The sequence below is a fragment of the Pelophylax lessonae genome (assembly GCF_965119305.1).
Source record: "Pelophylax lessonae genome assembly, chromosome: 3".
Taxonomy (NCBI): Eukaryota; Metazoa; Chordata; class Amphibia; order Anura; family Ranidae; genus Pelophylax; species Pelophylax lessonae.
This window is the reverse complement of record NC_138770.1, coordinates 127,882,828-127,903,415: the sequence shown is the minus strand read 5'-3', so window position 1 is coordinate 127,903,415 and position 20,588 is coordinate 127,882,828. Positions and strand designations below refer to the sequence as shown.

General features: G+C 46.9%; 1 protein-coding gene across 1 annotated transcript in view; it reads right to left on the bottom strand.

Moving 5' to 3' along the window:
• Positions 1-8,773: 8,773 nt before the first annotated feature.
• The window catches only part of WDR35 (WD repeat domain 35), a 144,697-nt gene continuing 132,882 nt past the window's right edge, over positions 8,774-20,588 (bottom strand). Inside the window, 4 exon segments of the mRNA XM_082251296.1 lie at positions 8,774-9,239; positions 14,519-14,523; positions 14,525-14,763; positions 16,095-16,251. Of these exon segments, the coding sequence (XP_082107422.1) occupies positions 9,089-9,239; positions 14,519-14,523; positions 14,525-14,763; positions 16,095-16,251 (552 nt within the window). The 3' untranslated portion in view covers positions 8,774-9,088.

Here is a 20,588-nt window from a genome sequence, read left to right as displayed (position 1 = left end):
CATATATACTTCATTCATGGTGCTGTACTGGCAACTGTTGAGACAATGAACAGCTTGGTCAAGACTATGTAATATGCAACATAATCCCCCTTAAAATCAGAGGCCACAGAGTTCCCCCTTACATCAGGTTCCAAAGCATTCCCGTTTACATCAGGTCCAAGCGCAATATTCCCTACGTACAAATTCAAGAAACTAGCTTTTCAGTTGTGCTGGATGCTGTAATGACCATAGGCTGGAAATACAGGATGACACTTGCCTGATGAAAGAGCCCTGCCTGGCTCCGAAACGTTGCTGTATGTTTATCATGTTACCACGAAAATAAAGCTTTGGACCGTTTTGCGGAATCCTAGGTGGGCTGCTGACATTTCTACCCCTTTATATAAGGGTCCACAGCATTCCCCCCTACATCAGAGTTCCCCATTACATCAGAGTTCCCAAAGCCCCCCTTACAGCAGAGTCCACAGGGCTCCCCCTTACAGTGCAAGGGGAAGGTTTGCGGACCCTGATAGAAAGGGGAATTCTGCAGACTCTGGTGTAAAGGGGAACTCTAATGTAAAGGAGTTTCTGAACGCAAGAGCTAGCCCCCCCCCCCTTACATCAGAGTCTGCAGACTGAATACACTAAGGTAAGGGGGGACACTGATGCAGGGGAGGAGTGAAGACACTAATATAAGGGGAACCTGATTGGTTTGTGCAAAAGTTATATCGTCTACAATCTTTGTGATATATGTATAGGATTTTGTTTTTTTACTACTAGCGGGACTGCGATATTGCAATGGACAAATTGGACATTTTTTCCTGAATTCGCACCTGACTCGGACCCAAAACCGCACAGGACCCTTTTCAAAACCACACCGCAGCCGCCCCAGACATGTGTAAACCGGCTCCATTGAAAGCTGGTCACATTCATATGTTATGCGAATTGGATGCAGGTACAAACGCATCCAAATCGCATATATGTGAACCCAGCCTAGGAGTAGATTTCTCAACAGGGCTCCTGGGGTCAACGGAGAGGTGTCAATCCCAGGAGCCCTTTTGAGAAATCGACTCTTCCGTATTATGGCGTGTAGGAGGGGTGTAGGGCAGAGCCAGCATACACCATGCATGTGCGCTGATCTGCGGCCATCTTGAATTATGTCAGTTTAGATATTATCTTGTACACAGTGCTGTGGAAGTTGTATGTTTAAAAGAGCATTTTCATTTAATAAATGAGGTTTAATTTAACAGTTTTACACAATGAGAAATGTCCTATTTATCTCTGCGTGGCATATTGATCCCTTTGAGCTGGGGAGGGTTTTGTGGCCTTCCATCCTATTTGCCTTGTGGTGTTAGGAGATTGGAGAAGTTTCGAATTGCCTGAGTTTCTTGGAAAGGTCTGAGGGTCACAACTTTCTAATAAGCCTCTCACACACATTGTGTGGGGTGAGGCACAGGTGAAGATTTACTAAAACTGGAGAGTGCAAAATCTGGTGTTTTAGTTTGCAGTCTCCCAGCCCCCCCTTACACTTACCTGAGCCGCATTTCGCTCCTGTGCTATGCATGAGAGCAGCATCACTGCTCTCGCTCACACTCCTAATTGGCTCAAAGGCAGCAATAGGAGCCATTGTGGTGTGGTGCTGCACTATTAGAATAAGAAAATAAATATAAACGGTGTACTACTGTTCTTAAAAAGATCTATGACATTCAGTGATAATATAAATGCAACGCACAAATGGTGAAACAAGTACAATAATATCCAAATGACAGCAATACTGTTGTATCTGCCTGATGTGTTCAAATAAACAATAAAGTGAACAAATTGGAGAAGTTCTTTTCCAAAATGTCTAGAATATTCAATCAGCTTTGTCCCTTCACCGTGTGATGTGAATGACCACACATGAAGCTTCTTCTCTGTAGGAGTCCACAGATTTGGAGTCGTTCCTGTCTCTGACATATCCACTAGCGTATCCATCTCTGCCATTTCAGAGACCCCCTTTGTGCCCACACATATTACGGAGTGTTTTGAGGAGGAACCTCAGGAGGACCACAGAGGAGACATAAACGTTTCGGGAGCCAGTCAAAAAGAGCAAAGGCCTCCCAGATGAGCGTGGAGACACTAGGAGCCACATCTTAAAGACACATAAACCTAATGCTGTTACCTTACAGCATGGAAAAGGACATTTGCAATTTGTTCAATTTATTGTTTATTTTTTCACCATTCACATTTTTTTGAGCACATCAGGCAGATACAACAGTATTGTTATTATTTGAAAAGGTTGTACTTGTTTCACCATTTGTTCGTTGTATTTATATTATCACTGAATATCGTGGATCTATTTAAGACCAGTAGTACACAATTTAAATGTATTTTCTTATTCTAATAGCACAGCACCACACCACTACATTTTCATTACTCTAAAAGCCACGGATTAGCTATGCTGGTGTTCCGTGAAAAAACCCTACCCGTGAAAATTCCCTACCCTCGTCACTTCCTCTTCACATATGTCATGGAACAGCTGAGCCGCTTCCCACTGCGCATGCTCATAGCTCCGGAGGGTAGGGAATTCTCACGGGGTAGGGTTTTCTAACGTTACATCACATCAGCTGTTGCCGCTGAATGTAAAATGGGCGGGTGTATGAAAATATAAATCACGGAGATCTCGGCTCCGTGATTTATATTTTCATGAACCCGCCGCCGCTTTTACATTTAGTAGCCGAGATCAGGGAAGTGACAGGGGTAGGAGCGGAGATGATTTAATGTGGCAGCGGAGATGATTTACTGTACCCGCTGCAACAGCTGATGTGGTGTAACGTTACACATCACTACCCCGTGAAAATTCCCTACCCTCCGGAGCTCTGAGCATGCGCAATGGTAACCTGCTCAGCTGTTCCATGACGTATGTGCACCGGAAGTGACGAGGGTATGGAATTTACATGAGGTATGGTTTTTTAACGTTACACCGGTGCTTGACTGTTAGGAAATCTTTACAATCTTTAATCACAGCCAGTGAGGAGGGAACGGTGGGCGGGGCCAAGAGACACACACAGAGCAGAATAGGAGTGAGTCTGCATAGTGCCCCCTTAACAAGAAGCTTGCTATGGGGGCATTTAGCAGGGAGCTGGAGCCAGGAGCACCGGCAGGGAACCGGAGAAGCCCTTAACCATTTAGTGTCAAACACTTCATTGTGAGTCACAGCACCAACAAATGTATGAGAGGCTCAAAAAACTTTATCGAAGTGCTTCCAATCTACAAGCATGAACAACTCAAAAAAAGAGAGCGAAGCTTTTAGAGACTTTGAGGGCTCTGTAGGACCCAAGGCTGGATACAGCACAGGTAGAAATGACAGGATGATCTGCCAGTTTTAGGGGGCGGTGCACCACATCAGCAAGGGTCAAAACACTCTCTTTCAATTTAGGAGTAATAGCAGAAATTTACACAGTCAAAGACTTAGAAGCAGCCATGGCTGCAAGCAAATCAGTAACTAAGCGTGCAAGGTAGGGTGCAGTATCATAATTGTGGCCTCTGCAGGGGAGGTCAGTGATTAGCTTGTAGACAGGTGCAGACATTCTTCCTTGCAGATGCTACAGGGGAAAAGGAAGTCTGATAAGGAAAGTGTCCCCTTAATGACCCTCTTAGTTCTCTCTGGGAAAATTCCCAGGAGAGTTGTGGCAGCCATCTTAATGGGGGAGCCTTAAAATAGGGGATTAAATGTCATTTGGGCACACTTTAAATGAGCGGCAGGCTGAGGAAAGGAACCTGCTTGTTAGGGACAGTGCTTTGCTCAGGGACAGAATCCTGGTGAGTAGGTACAGTTTAAGACACTGTTTTATGTAAAAGAACCTTCCGAAAATCGCTTTTGGCAGGTTAGTGGAGTCCAGTTAGACAGCATATTGCCACCCCTCTAGCAGAAGCCATCCACCCTACAGCGTAATACAGTATTGAGAGCCCTTCTGAATTGCCTTGTTCTACAAAATGCCAATCATTTAGTTGGCCAATTCTGGGGTGTTACAGAAAGGAAAGATGTCCCTGTGTCCGTGGTATCACTGGAATTAAAAATGTCCCTGCATCACTGGTGTCACTGGACTGGTAAAAAATGTCCCTCTGTCGATGCTATCACTGGAAGGAAAAAATATTCAAGCAACCATGGTGTCACTGGAAGGAAAAAATGTCCATGCGTCAGTGGTGTCACTGGAAGGAAAAAATGTCCCTGTGTCTGTGGTATCCCTAAAAAGAAAAATGTCCGTGTGTCGGTGGGGTCAGTCCGAAGAGGACTGCTTTACTATCTGTCAGTAACAGTAAGGAGTTGAGCTGGGAGGTGGGCTCTGTGAGGTGCAGAGAGCCAAAGGGATCTGGGGGCATGGGTGTCCGCAGAACTTTTTTCAGGAGGGGGGGCATTTTAAGGTCACCCATGCTCCACCCATTTTCACCCTCTTAGATCCCCCTTTAGAGAAGGCCAGGGCAGGGTCCCCCCATAGTTCCACTTTAGAGCAGGGTCCCCATAGATCCCCCTTTAGAGCAGGCCAGGGTCCCCCATAGATCCCCCTTAGTCTGACCTTTTCACCTATTTTCCCAGTGCTACCAGGTTTTCCTGCACCACCAGGTACTCCAGGCTCTCCCTGCAAAGAATATATATATATTTAGCCAACATGACCCCCTTTAGAGGAGGCCAAGGTCCCCCATAAATCCCCCTTTAGTCTTACCTTTTCACCTATATTCCCAGTGCTACCAGGTTTTCCTGCACCAACAGGTACTCCAGGCTCTCCCTGCAAAGAATATATATATTTAGCCAACATGACCCCCTTTAGAGCAGGCCAGGGTCCCCATAGATCCTCCTTTAGAGCAGGCCAGGCCAGAGTCCCCCATAGATCCCTTTAGAGCAGGGTCCTTATGGATCCCCCTTTAGAGCAGGCTAGAGTTCCCTATAGATCCCCTTTAGAGCAGGCCAGGGTCCCACCTATAGTTCCACCTTTAAAGCAGGCCAGGCCAGTCAAGGTCCCCCATAGAATAGATTCCCCTTTACTTAGTCTTCTTACTCTTACCCTTTTTTTCACCTGTATAAAGAATAGAATCCCCAGGTTTTCCTGCAGCACCACACTTCAGGCTCTCCAGCCTCTCTCCCTGCAAAGAATATATATAGGTTTTCCACTCCAAGTCCTCCTTGCTTCCTCTTCCTCCTTGGCTCAGGCTGCTTGCCTGTTTTCCGGTTCTCTCTCCCGCGCTGGGCGGACACTGCACAGTACAGTCCCTCCCCGAGACAGTCCCAAAGATCACTAAACACGCAGGCAGGACTCCACTTAAGTGGGCGGCGCCAGCTGGATCTACATTTCTCTGTACACAGGAGGGCCTGGAGCCGAGCTGCGGCCCGAGCCATTGCATCAGGGGTGAGGGAGGGGAGGACTCAATGAGTCAGGGATTAGCAGACTCAGAAAAAAGTCTACGGCGGACCCTGCAAGGACTGCTCACGGACACCAGTGTCCATATGCGGACAACTTGCGGATCCCTGATTCCAGAGGGGGGCACTTGCAGACACCCATGTCTGGGGGGCTAAGAGGGAGAAAAAGGGGCTGAAGGGCTCTAAGGGAGGGAGGAGGATAAGTGGTTCTTGGGGGGCTCTAAGGAGGAGATGTCCCCCCACCCTCTGTTTACTCAGTTCAACCCTCCTCCTCAGCACAATCCCTTTTTCTCCTCCTTCCACCTCTGGTCATGTGATATGCTCGGCGTGCTGAGACATAGGTGTATTTTTAAAAGGCTTCCCGTTCTCTTCCATCTACAAACAGACTGCTGTTGAAGGGAGGTGAAAGCAAAATCCTCCCTCTAGCAGCAATTAAGGACCCTGCTCCTTCTGAATGGAGTGATGCTGCAGTCACCCCTGTCAGTCAGGTGCAATAGAATGGAGCAGCTGAAGCTCCCAAAGCACTCCCACATTTCAACATGCCCAGGGTATGCGTCCCTTCTGTCCAATCTCTTGTCCTGACCCTGGGTAAAGCCATGGCATAGATATTGTGTCCACATTAGTGAAGGGTTTAAACAGTGGGCAAGAGGTGTTCTCTTCCATTATCTTCATATAGTATCCCTATTAAGTGCTAGGCCCATTATCAGTCACTATGAGGCTGATTTACTAAAACCGGAGAGTGCAAAATCTGGTGTAGCTGTGCATGGTAGCCCATCAGCTTCTAACTTCTGCTTGTTTAATTAAGCTTTGACATAAAACTGGTTACAAACGGTTTGATTTCAATGCAGAGCTGCACCAAATTTTGCACACTCCAGTTTTAGTAAATCAAGCCCTATGTGTATTTCTTTTGGTGTGTTTTATTCAATGGGAATCACTGCCTTGGTGGATCCATAGCTACCCCAAGTTTAACAACAGGCAATAAAGAATAAAATGTTTATTTGTGAGAACAGAACATTTGGTTAAAACAATTTTGGTTTTGCTTAATGCTTTTAAAATAAAATAATATATAGTACAATTAAATTGCTTCTTATTTTGCACATTAACATTTTTTTTTCAAAATTTGTTAAAACTACAGTTCAGAAATTGTGAAATATAGTGCAATAGTAGACTCTACTTTGTAATGGGCTATTAAACATAGGATTATTTCTATTATTCATATTCTTTCACAATTCAGTTTAGGAAAGTTGAGAAAACCTTGGTTTAGTTTGAAAAGATGACAAGTGAATTTTTAGTGCCCATTCCCAGCAGCTGTGAGCACTGTATAAACTGTGTGTAGCCTCAGCTACATACAATATACAGCACCGTGTTCTGGCAGTGGGGTGGAAACTTCCCGTCTCACTCCTGGGAATCAAGTGGGGCTGATCGCTTTTCAATCATTCATGGGAAGCTATGTACTCTATGAATGGATAGAAAGCTTTCTCTGATTGGTGGAGGTGGAGATCGTGACATCATCTGCCCACCCCTCTGTCTCAACCAATCAGAGGAAGCTTTGTATTCATTCATAGAATACAAAAGTCCCTTTAAATGATTGAGCAGCGTTCAGCCCAACTTTATTCTGTTCCTGGGAGTGGGATGAGAAGTTCATAACCCACTGCTAGAACACAGCACTGTATACCGTATATAACCAGTGCCAGATTTATAAGGGGGGAAAAAGGGGCAACTGCGCTGGGCCCCCATCCCTCCCTTTACAAAACTAATCTGAAAAAAAATATATATATAAAAAAGGATATCAAATAATAAATATTAAAGTAATATAAAATATATAATAATAAAAAAATACTTTTAATAAATGTATCTTGGGAAGTAATATTTTGTGCATTTTAAAAATGTGTGATTGTCATTAAGAATGTAGACCAACTGTGTGTATGAGGGGCCCAGCGCACCTGAAGTGCCCTGGGCTCCCAAGGTCTAAATCTGGCCTTATATATGGCTGAGGATTCATACAGTTTATACAACACAGCCACAGTATCGGTTAATAAATGAAATTGTTTGTTTGGACCAGCTTTGTCCAAAAAAAATGATTCACTGAAACCTGAAGCTGTGCTTTAAGAGGATAAATGTGCCCCCTTCGTCCTGCTGTGCTCATAGGTCTCCAACTGGTGTTTAGTTAAAATGAGACAGTCAAAAAGTGATCACACAGTACTGGGCTTTCTTTTTTAAGCCAGCAATACATGGATCCAGTTCAGCAGGGACTGGCCGAATTTAGATCCATGTATGGGCAGTTAGGTTGTACAGAAGTTGATCTGCAGATCAACTTCTGTCCAACAGTTCTGCTGGATTGTCACTGCTCAATTAGTGCTGCAGACTATAGCCTGCAATGCTGATCAGTATATCCTGATGCTGGGGAAGTCTCTCTGCTGTCAGAATACAATAGCACAGTGGGGAGGATTTCCCTATCCGCATCGAGTGAGTATCATCTATTGGCTGCTTTAAAAAGGATCAGAATGATCTGTAAAATCAGTGTCATGGTTGCATCCCATATGAAAATATTTATTTGTAAAGCAAAGATTTTATACAAATAGAAATGATGAAAAAATTATACAAAACAGTTTATAAAATTGTAAGAAAAACAACAAAATAAACCAAAAATCATTACAGTTTACCTTTAAAATAACAAAGAGAACCCTAAGGCCTGTTTCACATATGGGTTTCAGCTTGTATAAAACTAGTGTAAACAGCAAGCTTTGACAAAGCATTCGCAGAGCTTCAGCAAGCTTGTTGAAGCTTTTAAAATACCATTCAACTACAGTTTGTAGATTTTGAACACAGATCCTAATGGGAGTGCTGATTTCCACTTTAAACAAGCTGCTGGCAGGCTTCAGAACTTCTTGAAGCTTGTTGAAAGCCTGCAATGAAGTGGAAAACAGTACTCCCGTTAGGATCCATGTTGAACATTTACAAACTGGAGCTGAATGGTACTTTAAAAGATTCAACAAAGCTTGCTGAAAGCTCTGCAAATGCTTTATCAAAGCTTGCTGTTCACACTGCTCTTGAACAAGCAGAAGCCCGTGTGAAATAGGCCCTACTTAATTACAGAGCTATGCCAGCTAGCACAGAGATTCAGTAATCCTCTCCCACAATCACAGCCATTGTCAGCTGTACACAGCAAAACCTTCCACCACTGTTGCCAAGTCTTCCTTCACACCGAACTTATAGAGTGCAGTTATTTGCAATGGCTGACCGATCACTTAAGTAGCCCAAGTGCTCTTAAAGTATAAGTCCACATTTTAGAACATGTTACACCCATATTTAAGGTGCAAAATGTAAAAAATTCCAGCACCCCTCTAACCCCTTTCTTTCCCTTAAAGTTGAACTTATCTTTGAACAATACATTTTCTGTGTTGAAAATTTCATGTTGGCCTGTTCCTACAGTGTGCCCTATATAGGCTTTCACCATGCTTTTGTTCTGATGAAGAAACAATTAAAATGAAGCAACTGCCCAATCTAAAGAAAGCTGTCTTGTGAAAATAATATAATAATAAATATGTAATAGGAATATTAATGTACATAATGGGTACGTTTAAATTAACATCCCAATTGACAATCTTCCTGACCGTTTTCTACAACCATTTATCCTTCAGTGATCAGGGGCAAGCTATCAGCATACAGATTTGATTTTATATATATTTACACTGAAATGTCTCATACGTAGGAATCTTATGAAGTGGAGCTGTGGCAGAGAGGACAGAAGCTGTATGCAGCAATCTCTCTGTCTTGAACACCGTGCTTGCAAACGCTGCACATCCAGAACTGGTATTCTGTAATGGGTCTCCCTGAAGCAACGCATGTTGGCAATTTTCCTTCCCCGCTGTAGGAAGAAACAAAAAAAATGACTTGAGAATTATTTAAATATAAATATCATTGTTGCCTAAAAGATTACCTCTAAGTGCCCAAGATAACTTTGGCTTTAGTCACATGATTTTAGAAAAGGGAGGATCAGAATCCAAAAACAGCTTTTGACTAGGCTGTTCTGTCTAAAGCTCATCCCCCAAACCCCTTCTGCTAAAGGTTCATGTCCAAATACCCAGGCATACAATTATGTGACCTGCATCTATAAAGCCATTTACTCCAGCACCACCAACATTAATGTCTTCAGAACATGTGAAACTAGTGATTCCTCTGAGAATCCATAAAATAGGATTTTTGACTTACCGTAAAATCCATTTCTCTGATGTTCATTGATGGACACAGCTCCTGATCTTCTTAATCATTGGGTTATACTGCCCCCTACAGGAGTAGGACACTAGGCAGAAAATAAGTCTGGCTACGCCACTGGGCAGTTCCAGGGGGTATACTCCCTCGCTCAGCTATAGGTATTTAATTTTGTTACAAGCAGTGATACAAGTAATACAACTCCACGGAGGGGTGGGTGCTATGTCCGTCAATGAACATCAGAGAAATTAATTTTACAGTAAGTCAAAAATCCCATTTTCTCTTTCGTTCATAGACGGACATAGCTCCTGATCTTCTTAACCATTGGGATGTCCCAAAGCAGTGTTAAACATGAGGGGTGGGAACAACAAAAGTTTCCCAAGGCTAAACAGTAGCCAACCAGGCAACAGGAGCTCAACAAAAACAACTGGAGCCCACCTGAAAAGAACAATACACCCTCAAAGTGGACCAGGTCCACTAAACAGCAGCCTGCAAAATTTTGCGGCCAAAGGAAGCATCCGCAGATGCCAACACTTCCACTTTATAGAACTTTGTGAAAGTGTGCATCGACGACCTGGTGGCCGCCTTGCAAACCTGCGTCACTGACACCTGATGACTGAAGGCCCAGGAGGCACTGAGCGCCTGAGTAGAGTGCGCCTTGACAGGGGAAGGAGGAACCTGACCCCTGATGGAATAGGCCTGATTCACAGTCTGTCTGATCCATCTGGAAATGGTAGCAGAGGAAGCAGACAACCCTTTCAGAGGACTATCCGTGAGCACAAATAGGGAGTATGACTTCCTAAAAGATTACGTAGCTGCCAGATACACCTTAATTGCCCGGACCACATCAAAGGCATGCAAAGCAATTTCCTTTTGATGTTTTGGCATGGGACACAGGGAAGGCAACACAATGTCTTCATTCAAATGAAAATCAGAGACAACCTGAGGAAGGAACGACGGAAAGGGGTGGAGAACCACCTTATCACTGTAAACCACCAAGTAAAGTGAATGACAGAAAAACGCCGCTAATTCAAACACCCTGCATGCAGAGGTAAAAGCCACCAAAAAGGCCACCTTCCCGAAGATTCTCAAAAGGAGGCTTCTGGAGGACTGAGAGCAACAAATTTAGGTCCCCAGGCGGCAACGGAGACCGCACTGGAGGGGTCAAGTGCCTAACTCCCTGAAGAAAAGTACGCACCAGGGAGTACGTGACCAAGGGCCGTTGAAAGGAGATCGTTAAGGCCGACACCTGACCCTTGATAGTACTCAAGGCCAGTTTCTGCTCAACCCCCCCGTTAAAGGAAGGTCAAGATCCTTCTGAAAAAGAGCGAGGATGAACCCCAAGAGACTCACAACACACAATGTACGTCTTCCAAATATGATCCTAGATCTTCCTAGAAGTAGATTTCCTAGCTTATAACAGTGTTGGAATCACCAACTCAGACAAACCTCTATCCATGAGCACTTAGCGTTCAACAGCCAAGCTGTTAAAGCCAGGGACTGTAAAGCAGGATGGAAGATTGGTCCTTGGGACAGCAGATCCTCCCTGAGAGGAAGCTTCCAAGGAACACTGGCGACCAGCCGTACCAGATCGGCGTACCAAGCCTGGGGCGACTAAGATGACCGAAATCCCTTTTTCCCTGATCCTGCATAGAAGTCTTGGCAGAAGCTTGAGAGGAGGGAAGGTGTAAATCAGACGATACTGACTCCACTGGGCCACCAGCGCATCTGTGGCATGCGCCAGAGGATCCCGTGACGGAGCCACAAACCTCTGCACCTTTCTGTTTAGCCGGGATGACAACAGATCCACCTTGGGGATGCCCATTGGAGACACAACTGATGAAACACCTCCGCATGAAAGGACCACTCCCCTTGGTCCAATGCTTACCGACTAAAGTAATCCACCTGCCAGTTTTCCACCCCGGGTAAGTGTACGGCGGAGAGGGCTGAAACAAACCATTCTGCCCACCTTAGAATGCCTGTTACCTCCAGAGCCGCCAAGACACTTCTTGTGCCCCCCTGGAGTTTTCCATAAGCCACAGCCGTGGCATTGTCCGACTGAATGTGCACTGGACATCTCTGAAGACGATCCATCCAATGTTCCAGGCACAGTCTGATCGCTCTGAGTTACAAGACATTGATCAGTAGTCTGGATTCTACCAGTGTCCAGATCCCCTGAGCAGACTTTTTGCCGCGGATGCCTCTCCAGCCAGACAGGCTGGCATTCGTGGTGACCACGGTTCAATACAAAGGGAGCAAGGATTTGCCCAGCCGAAGCACCGAAGGACGAATCCACCATATCAGGGACTCTTTCAATCCCCGGCTCAGCTGAATCTGATTGTCCAGAGACTGCGGATTCTTGTCCCAGAATTAGGCCAGAATCTCCCTTGCAAGGACCTCGTATGGAACTGTGCAAACGGAACCGGACACCATCAGGACCAGCACCCGCATGCAAGTCTGGAGGGATGACCATCTGCTGGACAGCAGGAGACGAATTGCAGCCTGCAGTTTCTGGAGTTTGTCACTATGGAAGCCACATCCAACGAGGCATCACAGATAAACTGCAGCCCCTGGGCCAGCTGGTCTGCCAGCTCAGCAAAGGCAGGGGGGAGCTACTACCCCCTCCAGGTCATGACACAAAAGCCTAGCCCATTCGGGCAGTCTGTGACACCAGCGCAATGATGAATATTGGCCTCAGTGCCGAACCAGCCAGGGTGTACATATTGCAGGCCACAGCCTCTGCCTTCCTGTCCGTCGGGTCCTTATTGACCGGGAACTCTTCAACTGGAATCATGGTTCCCTTGTTTAATCTGAAAACCGGAGGGTCCACAACCGGTGGAACAGACCACTTCTTAAGAAGGGACTCCTCATAGGGGAATCGCCTAACAAATCGCTTAGGGAACCAAGAGGATGCTTTGGTCGTCCCCACTCTTTAGTGAAATTTCTGTCAAAATAGGAGGGGAAAGGGAACACTTTTTCCACTCTGGATGGCTTGTAAGTGCCAAAGGGAACCTGCGCCTCCGTTGCAGCTGCGTCCTCCATCTTTAAGGTCTCACGCACAGCTACAATTAGTGCATCCACCAGTGCCTTTTCGTGCACAGTTGCAGAAGTGGAGGAATAAATCCTCCCCACTATCTGAGGATTCAGGGAACGTAGTCTCAGGCCCAGCAGGGTGCCCCACGTCCGCGGTGGCTGAATCAGATTCAGGATCTGATGAGGTAGAGAAAGGTGGGGGGCGCTTTATGCCAGCCTGTCGCCCAAAAGCCACCTCCACCTAGAACACAAAAGACTCCAGGACCGCAGTCAGTGCATCGATGGATGGATGGGACCCGCAGCCCCAGAGAGGAGATCAGGTGGGGAGATGTGCTCCAAAGACTCCATGAGTCACCATGGGACCCCACAAAAAAGTGTAAAACACTGCTAAGGGACAACCCCTACTGCTCTGGAAGCACCACCTGGTTGCCAGTCCCAGAGCACCAATCAATCCTCAGCAGAGAGGGAGAGGACCCCCACCAGACTCACCACCCCGCAGAAACCAGGCACCGCAGCCAGCAGGAGAATCTGCACTGCACGAGCGGCGATCAGGAAATTAAAGGATCCAGGAGTCAGCACCAGGGCATGAGGAGGGGCTCCCACCGCTGAAATCGCCACCCAGGAGGGTCCACAGACATGGCCGCCACTGTTTTCTAAGGCAGACCACCGTAAAATAGCCGCCGGATTACACAAACAAGGCCGCCATGCATTGAAGCACAAGGCTACAACAAAATGGCGACCCCGTGCAGCACCAGGAGGCTCCCAGGGACCCAGGAGGGATCCCTAGGCCTCAAGGGTAGGCCTAGCCTGGACAGGGGGGCCTGGCAGGAGCCCCCACCAGGTACAGCTCCCACACAGCCGGTCGTTTGGTCGCAGCTGGCGCACCCCCCGTCCTCATTGCCAGCATAGAGCCCTGCCCCCACCCCAGGAGGTGGACCAGACCACCCACACAGCCCCAGCACAAGTGGAGTGGGGTAGTATGGTGGGACAGATGAAAAGGGGTGCCTGAGGGGGAAGGAGGGGGTCTGACCATCACATGGAGGGGCCCACGTCCACCCCAAAACCCTCCAGGGGGAGGGGGGGCAGCTACTCACCACATCAGGAGCCAGACGGGTCATGCTCCCGACAGAACCCCTCGCCATCGAAATGGGGGGGCTGTCGGCCAGGAGCGACCCGGTCATATGCAAACTTGCGAGGCGTTTAACTCGCAGGCCAGTCCCCGTCCAGTGGGGCTATATCGCGGCCGACCTAGCCTGGAGCTGAGGTCTGCGCGCGCTTACTGGCCAGACTGTGGTGACCACTGAATCTAGATTATCAAGCCCGTTGCCCGGTCTTGCGGTTAATTGTAGATCTCATAGGAAAAAAAACAGGAGAAAAACATCTATCTAAAAAGAAAAAAATTGCCAGGACCAGAGATCCAAGCAAGGAACTAGGTCCTTACTCCTGACTAGGCGGGAAACAACTGAGTACCTATAGCAGAGAGAGGGAGTATACTCCCTGGGACTGCCCATAGGTGTAGCCAGACTTTTTTCTGCCTAGTGTCCTACTCCTGTAGGGGACAGTATAACCCAATGGTGAAGAAAATAAGGAGCTGTGTCCATCAATGAACTAAAGAGAAATACATATTTGGCATTTCATGCTTGAGGTGATTGTGCACTTGCAACAAGAACAATTGAGTATTGTCCATGATACCTAAAACTGTGTATTAGTACTGCTAGGACCTTGGAGAAGGGGGTACACCCAAAAAGCTTGTCCTGAAAATTTGGATGTTCATGCAAATAAAAAAGTATCACAGACCGTACTGAATTGTTCTAGATTTCAAAAAATCTATAAAAAATGTGTGGTAACCTGTTTCTAAATTTGAAATACTCATTGGATTCATGTGTTGATCTCATGCTATACAAACCGTTCTGGGAAGACATCAGCCTCAGGATTCCGGCTATCTTTTGGACTGTGTTTGGTGAAGATTTCCAGGGCAAGGTCTTCATATTGCTGTCTCTGCTCAGGGCTCAAAGTCTCCAAGGATTCCAGTTTAATAAAGGCTTTGGAGCAGGTACCAAATGCCCGGTTAGCACAGGCACAGAGTGCCAGAAGGCAATAGATCTCCACAGCAGGGATAATATCTTCATAATCTCTTAGGTGTAGTGCTGGGAATTACAAAGGCAAAGGGTAAAACTTGTGTGCACCAAACTGACTGAACTCTGTTACCTATTTCCTACCCTTACTAAAAAATCCAGGCAAATGTTTGACCCGAATATTAAACTTCCTATGTGTGTTCTTCATTAAAAAGATGTAAAACAATTAGGGCCAGTTCACATCATGCCCACACATTAATCGCAGAGGAACACGCTGTGCAATTCACATGCAGTTCTGTGCGGTGTGATTTCAGCCCGCACCAAAGTAGTGTATGCAATACTTTTTAAAATGCACTGTACCATGTACTAAATGTACTGTACTAAAAGTACCATGCAATCCAGTGCAGGCAGGTGCGGGCAAATGCACTGCATTTGTGGCCTGCATTTGTGTTTTGTTAACTTTCCATTGTCACCTGCTGCAGATCACAAATGGAGTCTGTTTTGCATGCAGTCTGAATCGAACAGAAACGCTCAACGTGTTTCTATGCAAATCATGTGGGGGGCATGGTGTAAACCAGCCCTCATTCCAGATATGTAATACTCAATCAGTAGTTAAAATTAGCACTTTGCAGTGGGCCTGTCAGTTCTGTAACAAAGTCCAAAAGGAAGTAAACTGCAACAGGGACTCAAGAGTGACACTCTCAGAAGTGTCAAATGCTAAAGAGACTGACAGAGGTTGAAGTGCTGAATTGGAGGATGGTTTTCGAAAAGTTCCACCAGGGAGGGGAGATCTCTTCCACTGAGGAACCTTTTTCTGGACTTTATTACGGAACTGACAGGGTCACTTTAAATTAAACAACATATAAAGTAATGTCACTTTTCACCAAAGCATAATAAATAGCTACATCTCCTTGTTTCTTCTTTTCCCCCCAGATATTTTTTCATAACAGTTTGAACCTCCCCTTCAACAAAAAGCCTTCTATATGAACCAATTGTAATCGAAAGTGCCAATTAATCCCAAAATTGGGGATTCAGTTTTGGGTGAATGATGGTGGCCTGTATTGAATTCTACATGGTTTGTCAACTTAAGAAACCACATATCTTCATGTGACTTGCTGAGGTTTACACCCAACCAGAAGGACCCAAACAAACTAAGTCTCATTCCTATCTGCTGCTTCTGCTCAATAGAGAAAAAAATGGAATAGATGCATTTGCATAATGGCAGCAGGATGAGGAACTCAAATTCCTGTGGTCGAGTTACAGAGATGCCAAAAGCAACTGGGTGCCTCAACCTGTGGCTATCTAAAAGTAAACTACACAATAATCTAGATTGTTATGTGCCTCTCTGCAGTTATATTTTTTCTAGCTTATCTGCAGTAAGAAAAAAACACGTCCAGACTCACCTGTCCTCATAGCAGCGTCTACATAGCCTTCATAGAGCTGCCTCTGAGCGAGCAGGAAGAAATGATAGGCCTCAGCCCCTCTCCAGGCATTGTCAATTATCCGATCATCAGACAGGAGATTGTCTTCCTCTAACAGGCCAGCCAGTGCCGATGTAGCCTGCAAAGCAGGAGGCAACATTATATTAAACACCCAGCATTACATGACTGAAATCTGCTTTCAAAACACAGCAAGAAGGCACATGTGATAGCAGCAGCACAGTGTTATGTGAATGAAATAATGGGATTTTTGACTTACCGTAAAATCCATTTCTCTGATGTTCATTGATGGACACAGCTCCTGATCTTCTTAACCACTGTGTTATACTGCTCCCTACAGAAGTAGGACACTAGGCAGAAAAAAAGTCTGGCTATGAATATAGGCAGTCCCAGGGGGTATACTCCCTCTCTCTGCTATAGGTATTCAGTTTGGGGTGGGTGATGTGTCCTATGAACGTCAGAGAAATGGGTTTTACGGTAAGTCAAAAATCCCATTTTCTCTTTTGTTCATTGACATACACAGCTCCTGATCTTCATAACCATTGGCACATCCCAAAGCAGTGGTAAACATGAGGGGTGGGAACAGCAAAAAATAAATTCCCAAGGCTAACTATAACCAACCAGGTAAACAGGAGCTCAATCAAAACAACTGGAGCTCACCTGAAAAAAAAAAAATACATCCTCAAAGAGGACCAGGTCCTCTAAACAGCAGCCTGCAAAACCTTGTGGCCAAAGAAAGCATCCACAGATGCCAACACATCCACTTTACAGAACTTTGTGAAATTGTGCATCGGCGACCAGGTGGCCGCCTTGCAAACCTGATGAAGGAAGGCCCAGGAGGCACTGAGCGCCCCAGTAGAGTGCGCCTTGACAGGGAAAGGAAGAACCTGACCCCTGATGGAAAAGGCCTGGATCACCCTCTGTCTTATCCATCTGGAAATGGCCACAGAGGAAGCAGACAACCCTTTTCCGAGGCCCATCCTTGAGCACAAATAGTGAGTCTGAATTCCTAAAAGACTTCGTAGCTACCAGGTACACCCTAATTGTCCAGGCCACTGTCAAGGCATTCCAAAAAAGATAAGTGCTATACAGCACCCCCTTTTCCTGCGCTCGGAACCTGGTCCTCAGGCTGCCTCAATCCCGGAACTCGTGCTGATATTAGGCATCCATGATGGCTAGGCTTTGCTGCCCCTTACGACCAGGGCGGTCGACCAAACACTGAAAATACAAAGCAAAGAAAAGGGCGCACCAGCCTAGCGCATTATCCTCAGCGAGTTTATTTGGATAAAATTTAAAATCAGCTACTCACAAACAATCGTGAAATTCAGGCACATCAATTCCATACACCTGCCTCCTGCCAGAGGATCAACGTCTTTACTGGAAACAGAGGGCTGACGCGTTTCGAGGCCGTGCCTCTTCCTCAGAGCCTGGAGGCCATGGTCAAGTCCGTAGTTTAAATATGATATGAAAGGCCAGGCCTCCACCGTCTGATCCATCTGGAAATGGCCACAGAGGAAGCAGACAACCCTATTCCGAGGCCCATCCTTGAGCACAAATAGTGAGTCTGAATTCCTGAAAGACTTCGTAGCTACCAGGTACACCCTAATTGTCCAGGCCACTGTCAAGGCATGCAAGGCAATTTCCTTCGGATGTTTTGGCCTGGGACACAGGGAAGGCAGCACAATGTCTTAATTTAAATGAAAATCAGAAACAACCTTTGGAAGGAACGACGGACAGGGACGAAGAACCACCTTATCTCTGTGAACCACCAAATAAGGTGAACGAGAGGATAATACTGCCAATTCTGACACCCTGTGTGCAGAGGTGATAGCCACCAAGAAGGCCACCTTCTGGGACAGCGTTAGGAAGACTGAGAGCACCAAATTGAGGTCCTAAGGCGGCAAGGGAGACCGCACTGCAGGGACTAACTCCCGGAAGAAAAGTTCGCAACAGGGAGTATGTGGCCAAGGGCCGTTGAAAGAAGACCGCTAAGGCCGACACCTGACCCTTGATAGTACTTAAAGCCAATTGAAGGAAGGTCAAGATCTGAGCCACCAAGAAAAAGCGAGGATGAACCCCAAGAGACTCACACCACGCAATGTACGTCTTCCAAATACGATCCTAGATCTTTCTAGAAGTAGATTTCCTAGCTTTTAACAGCGTTGTAATCACCGACTCAGACACACCTCTATCCATCAGCACCTGGCATTCAACAGCCAAGCCGTCAAAGCCAACAACTGTAAAGCAGGATGGAATATCGGTCCTTGGGACAGCAGATCCTCCCTGAGAGGAAGCTTCCAAGGAACGTCGACGACTAGCCGCGCCAGATCGGCGTACCAGACCTGGCGAGGCCTGTCTGGAGCCACTAAGATGACCAGAATCCCTTTGCCTTGATCCTGCGTACAAGTCTTGGCAGAAGCTTGAGAGAAGGGAAGGCGTAAATCAGATATACTGACACCATGGGGCCACCAGCGCGTCTGTGGCGTCCGCCAGAGTATCCAGTGACTGAGCCACAAACCTCTGCACCTTTCTGTTGAGCCGAGGCGCCAGCAGATCCACCTCGGGGATGCCCACCGGAGAGACAACCGATGAAACACCTCCGGATGATTGGTCCAACGCCTGCCGACTGGGGTAATCCGCCTGCCAGTTTTCCACCCCTGGAATGTGTACGATGGAGAGGGCTGGAACGAACCATTCTCCAGAGCCCCCAGGACACTTCTTGTGCCCCCCTGGTGATTGACATAAGTCAGGGCCGTGGCATTGTCAGATTGAATGCACACGGAACATTGGATGGATCCGTCTTCAGGGATGTGCAAAGCACAGTCTGATCGCTCAGAGTTCCAAGACATTGACCAGCAGTCTGGACTCTTCCAGCGTCCAGAGCCCCTGAGCAGAATATTTGCAGAGGACAACTCCCCAGCCGGACAGGCTGGCATCTGTGGTGACCATTGTCAAATACAAGGGGAGGAAGGATTTGCCCAGCCGAACCGCCAGAGAGCGAAGTCACCATATCAGGGACTCCTTTGATCCCCGGCTCAGCCGAATCGGATTGTCCAGAGACTGCAGAGTCTTGTCCGATTTTGCCAGAATTTCCCTTTGCAGGGACCTTGTATGGAACTGTGCAAACGGAACCGCCTCGAGGGTAGACACCATCAGTCCCAGCACCCGAGTGCAAGTCCAGAGGGATGACTGTCTGCTGGACAGCAGGAGACGAATTGCAGGCTGCAATTTCTGAAGTTTGTCCACAGGAAGGAGCACTCTGACTAAGGCAGAGTCCAGAGTCAGACCCAGATAGTCCAGCTTTGTGGACAGAACCAGAGCAAACTTCTGAAACTTCAGAATCCAGCCGAACTCCCTTATTCGTCTGGTGATTTCCAGGTTTACCACCAGAGCAGTAGGAGACTCCGCTCGCACGACTTCATTCAAGTAACCCAGTACCGCGATCCCCCATTGGTGTAACAATGCTAGCACCGGGGCTAACACTTTGGTCTCGTCTCTGCTCCTCAGGACTTTACAAAAGGGTAATGCCACAAACTGATAATGCTCCTCTCCCACGGCAAAGCGCTAGTGACCGGCACGCATTGGAATGTGAAGGTAAGCATCCTTGATGTCAATAGAGACAAGAAAATCCCCCTGATTCAGGGATGCCACCACCGTGCGAATGGACTCCATCTTGAACTTCTGCACCCTCACAAAGCAGTTAGGGCCTTGAAGTCCACGATTGAACGCACCTTGCCTTACTTTCTAGGAACTGTACACAGGTTTGAGTAAAAACCCAGAAAATGTTCCGAAGTCGGAAATGGGACAATCACCCCTTGAAGTAACAGGTCTTGTACAGGTCCAAACAGACCCTGTAAGCGGTCCGGGGACAGGCACAAGTTGGAAGGTAAGAACCTTGCCAGGGAACAAGAGCGAAACGTAATCTTGTTGCCGACCGAATGACTTCGTGGACCCACTTGTATTGTACCAGGGAAGTTCACGGGTCCAGAAACCAGCGAAGGCGTCTCCCAGTCCCCAATACAGGTGAGGGCGCACCTTTATGCTGAAGGAGCCCTGTCTTCGGGTATGGAGAAGCCTGCTCTCGTCTTGCCAGACCAGGTTCGTTTGGATCCTCCAAAGAAGGCCCTGAAAGGCTTTGAGCCCTTGTCAGTTGACCCTGAGGGACGAAAAAACGTATGAGCCGAGGAAGGCCCACGTCTAAGACGAGGGTCCTTGCCCTTAGCCTGTGGAAAAAAGGTAATCTTTTTCCCCTGTGAAATCTTTAATGATGCCATCCAGGGTAGTTCCAAACAGGCGATCTCCTTGAAAGGGGAGATCAGTCAAGGCCTTTTTAGAAGTCTGGTCCGCAGACCAGCATTTGAGCCAAAAGAAATGCTGAAGGACCACTGCCAAAACAGAGAGCCGAGCCACTAGGACAGCTGCATCCAAAGGAGGTATCACAGATAAACTGCAGCCCCT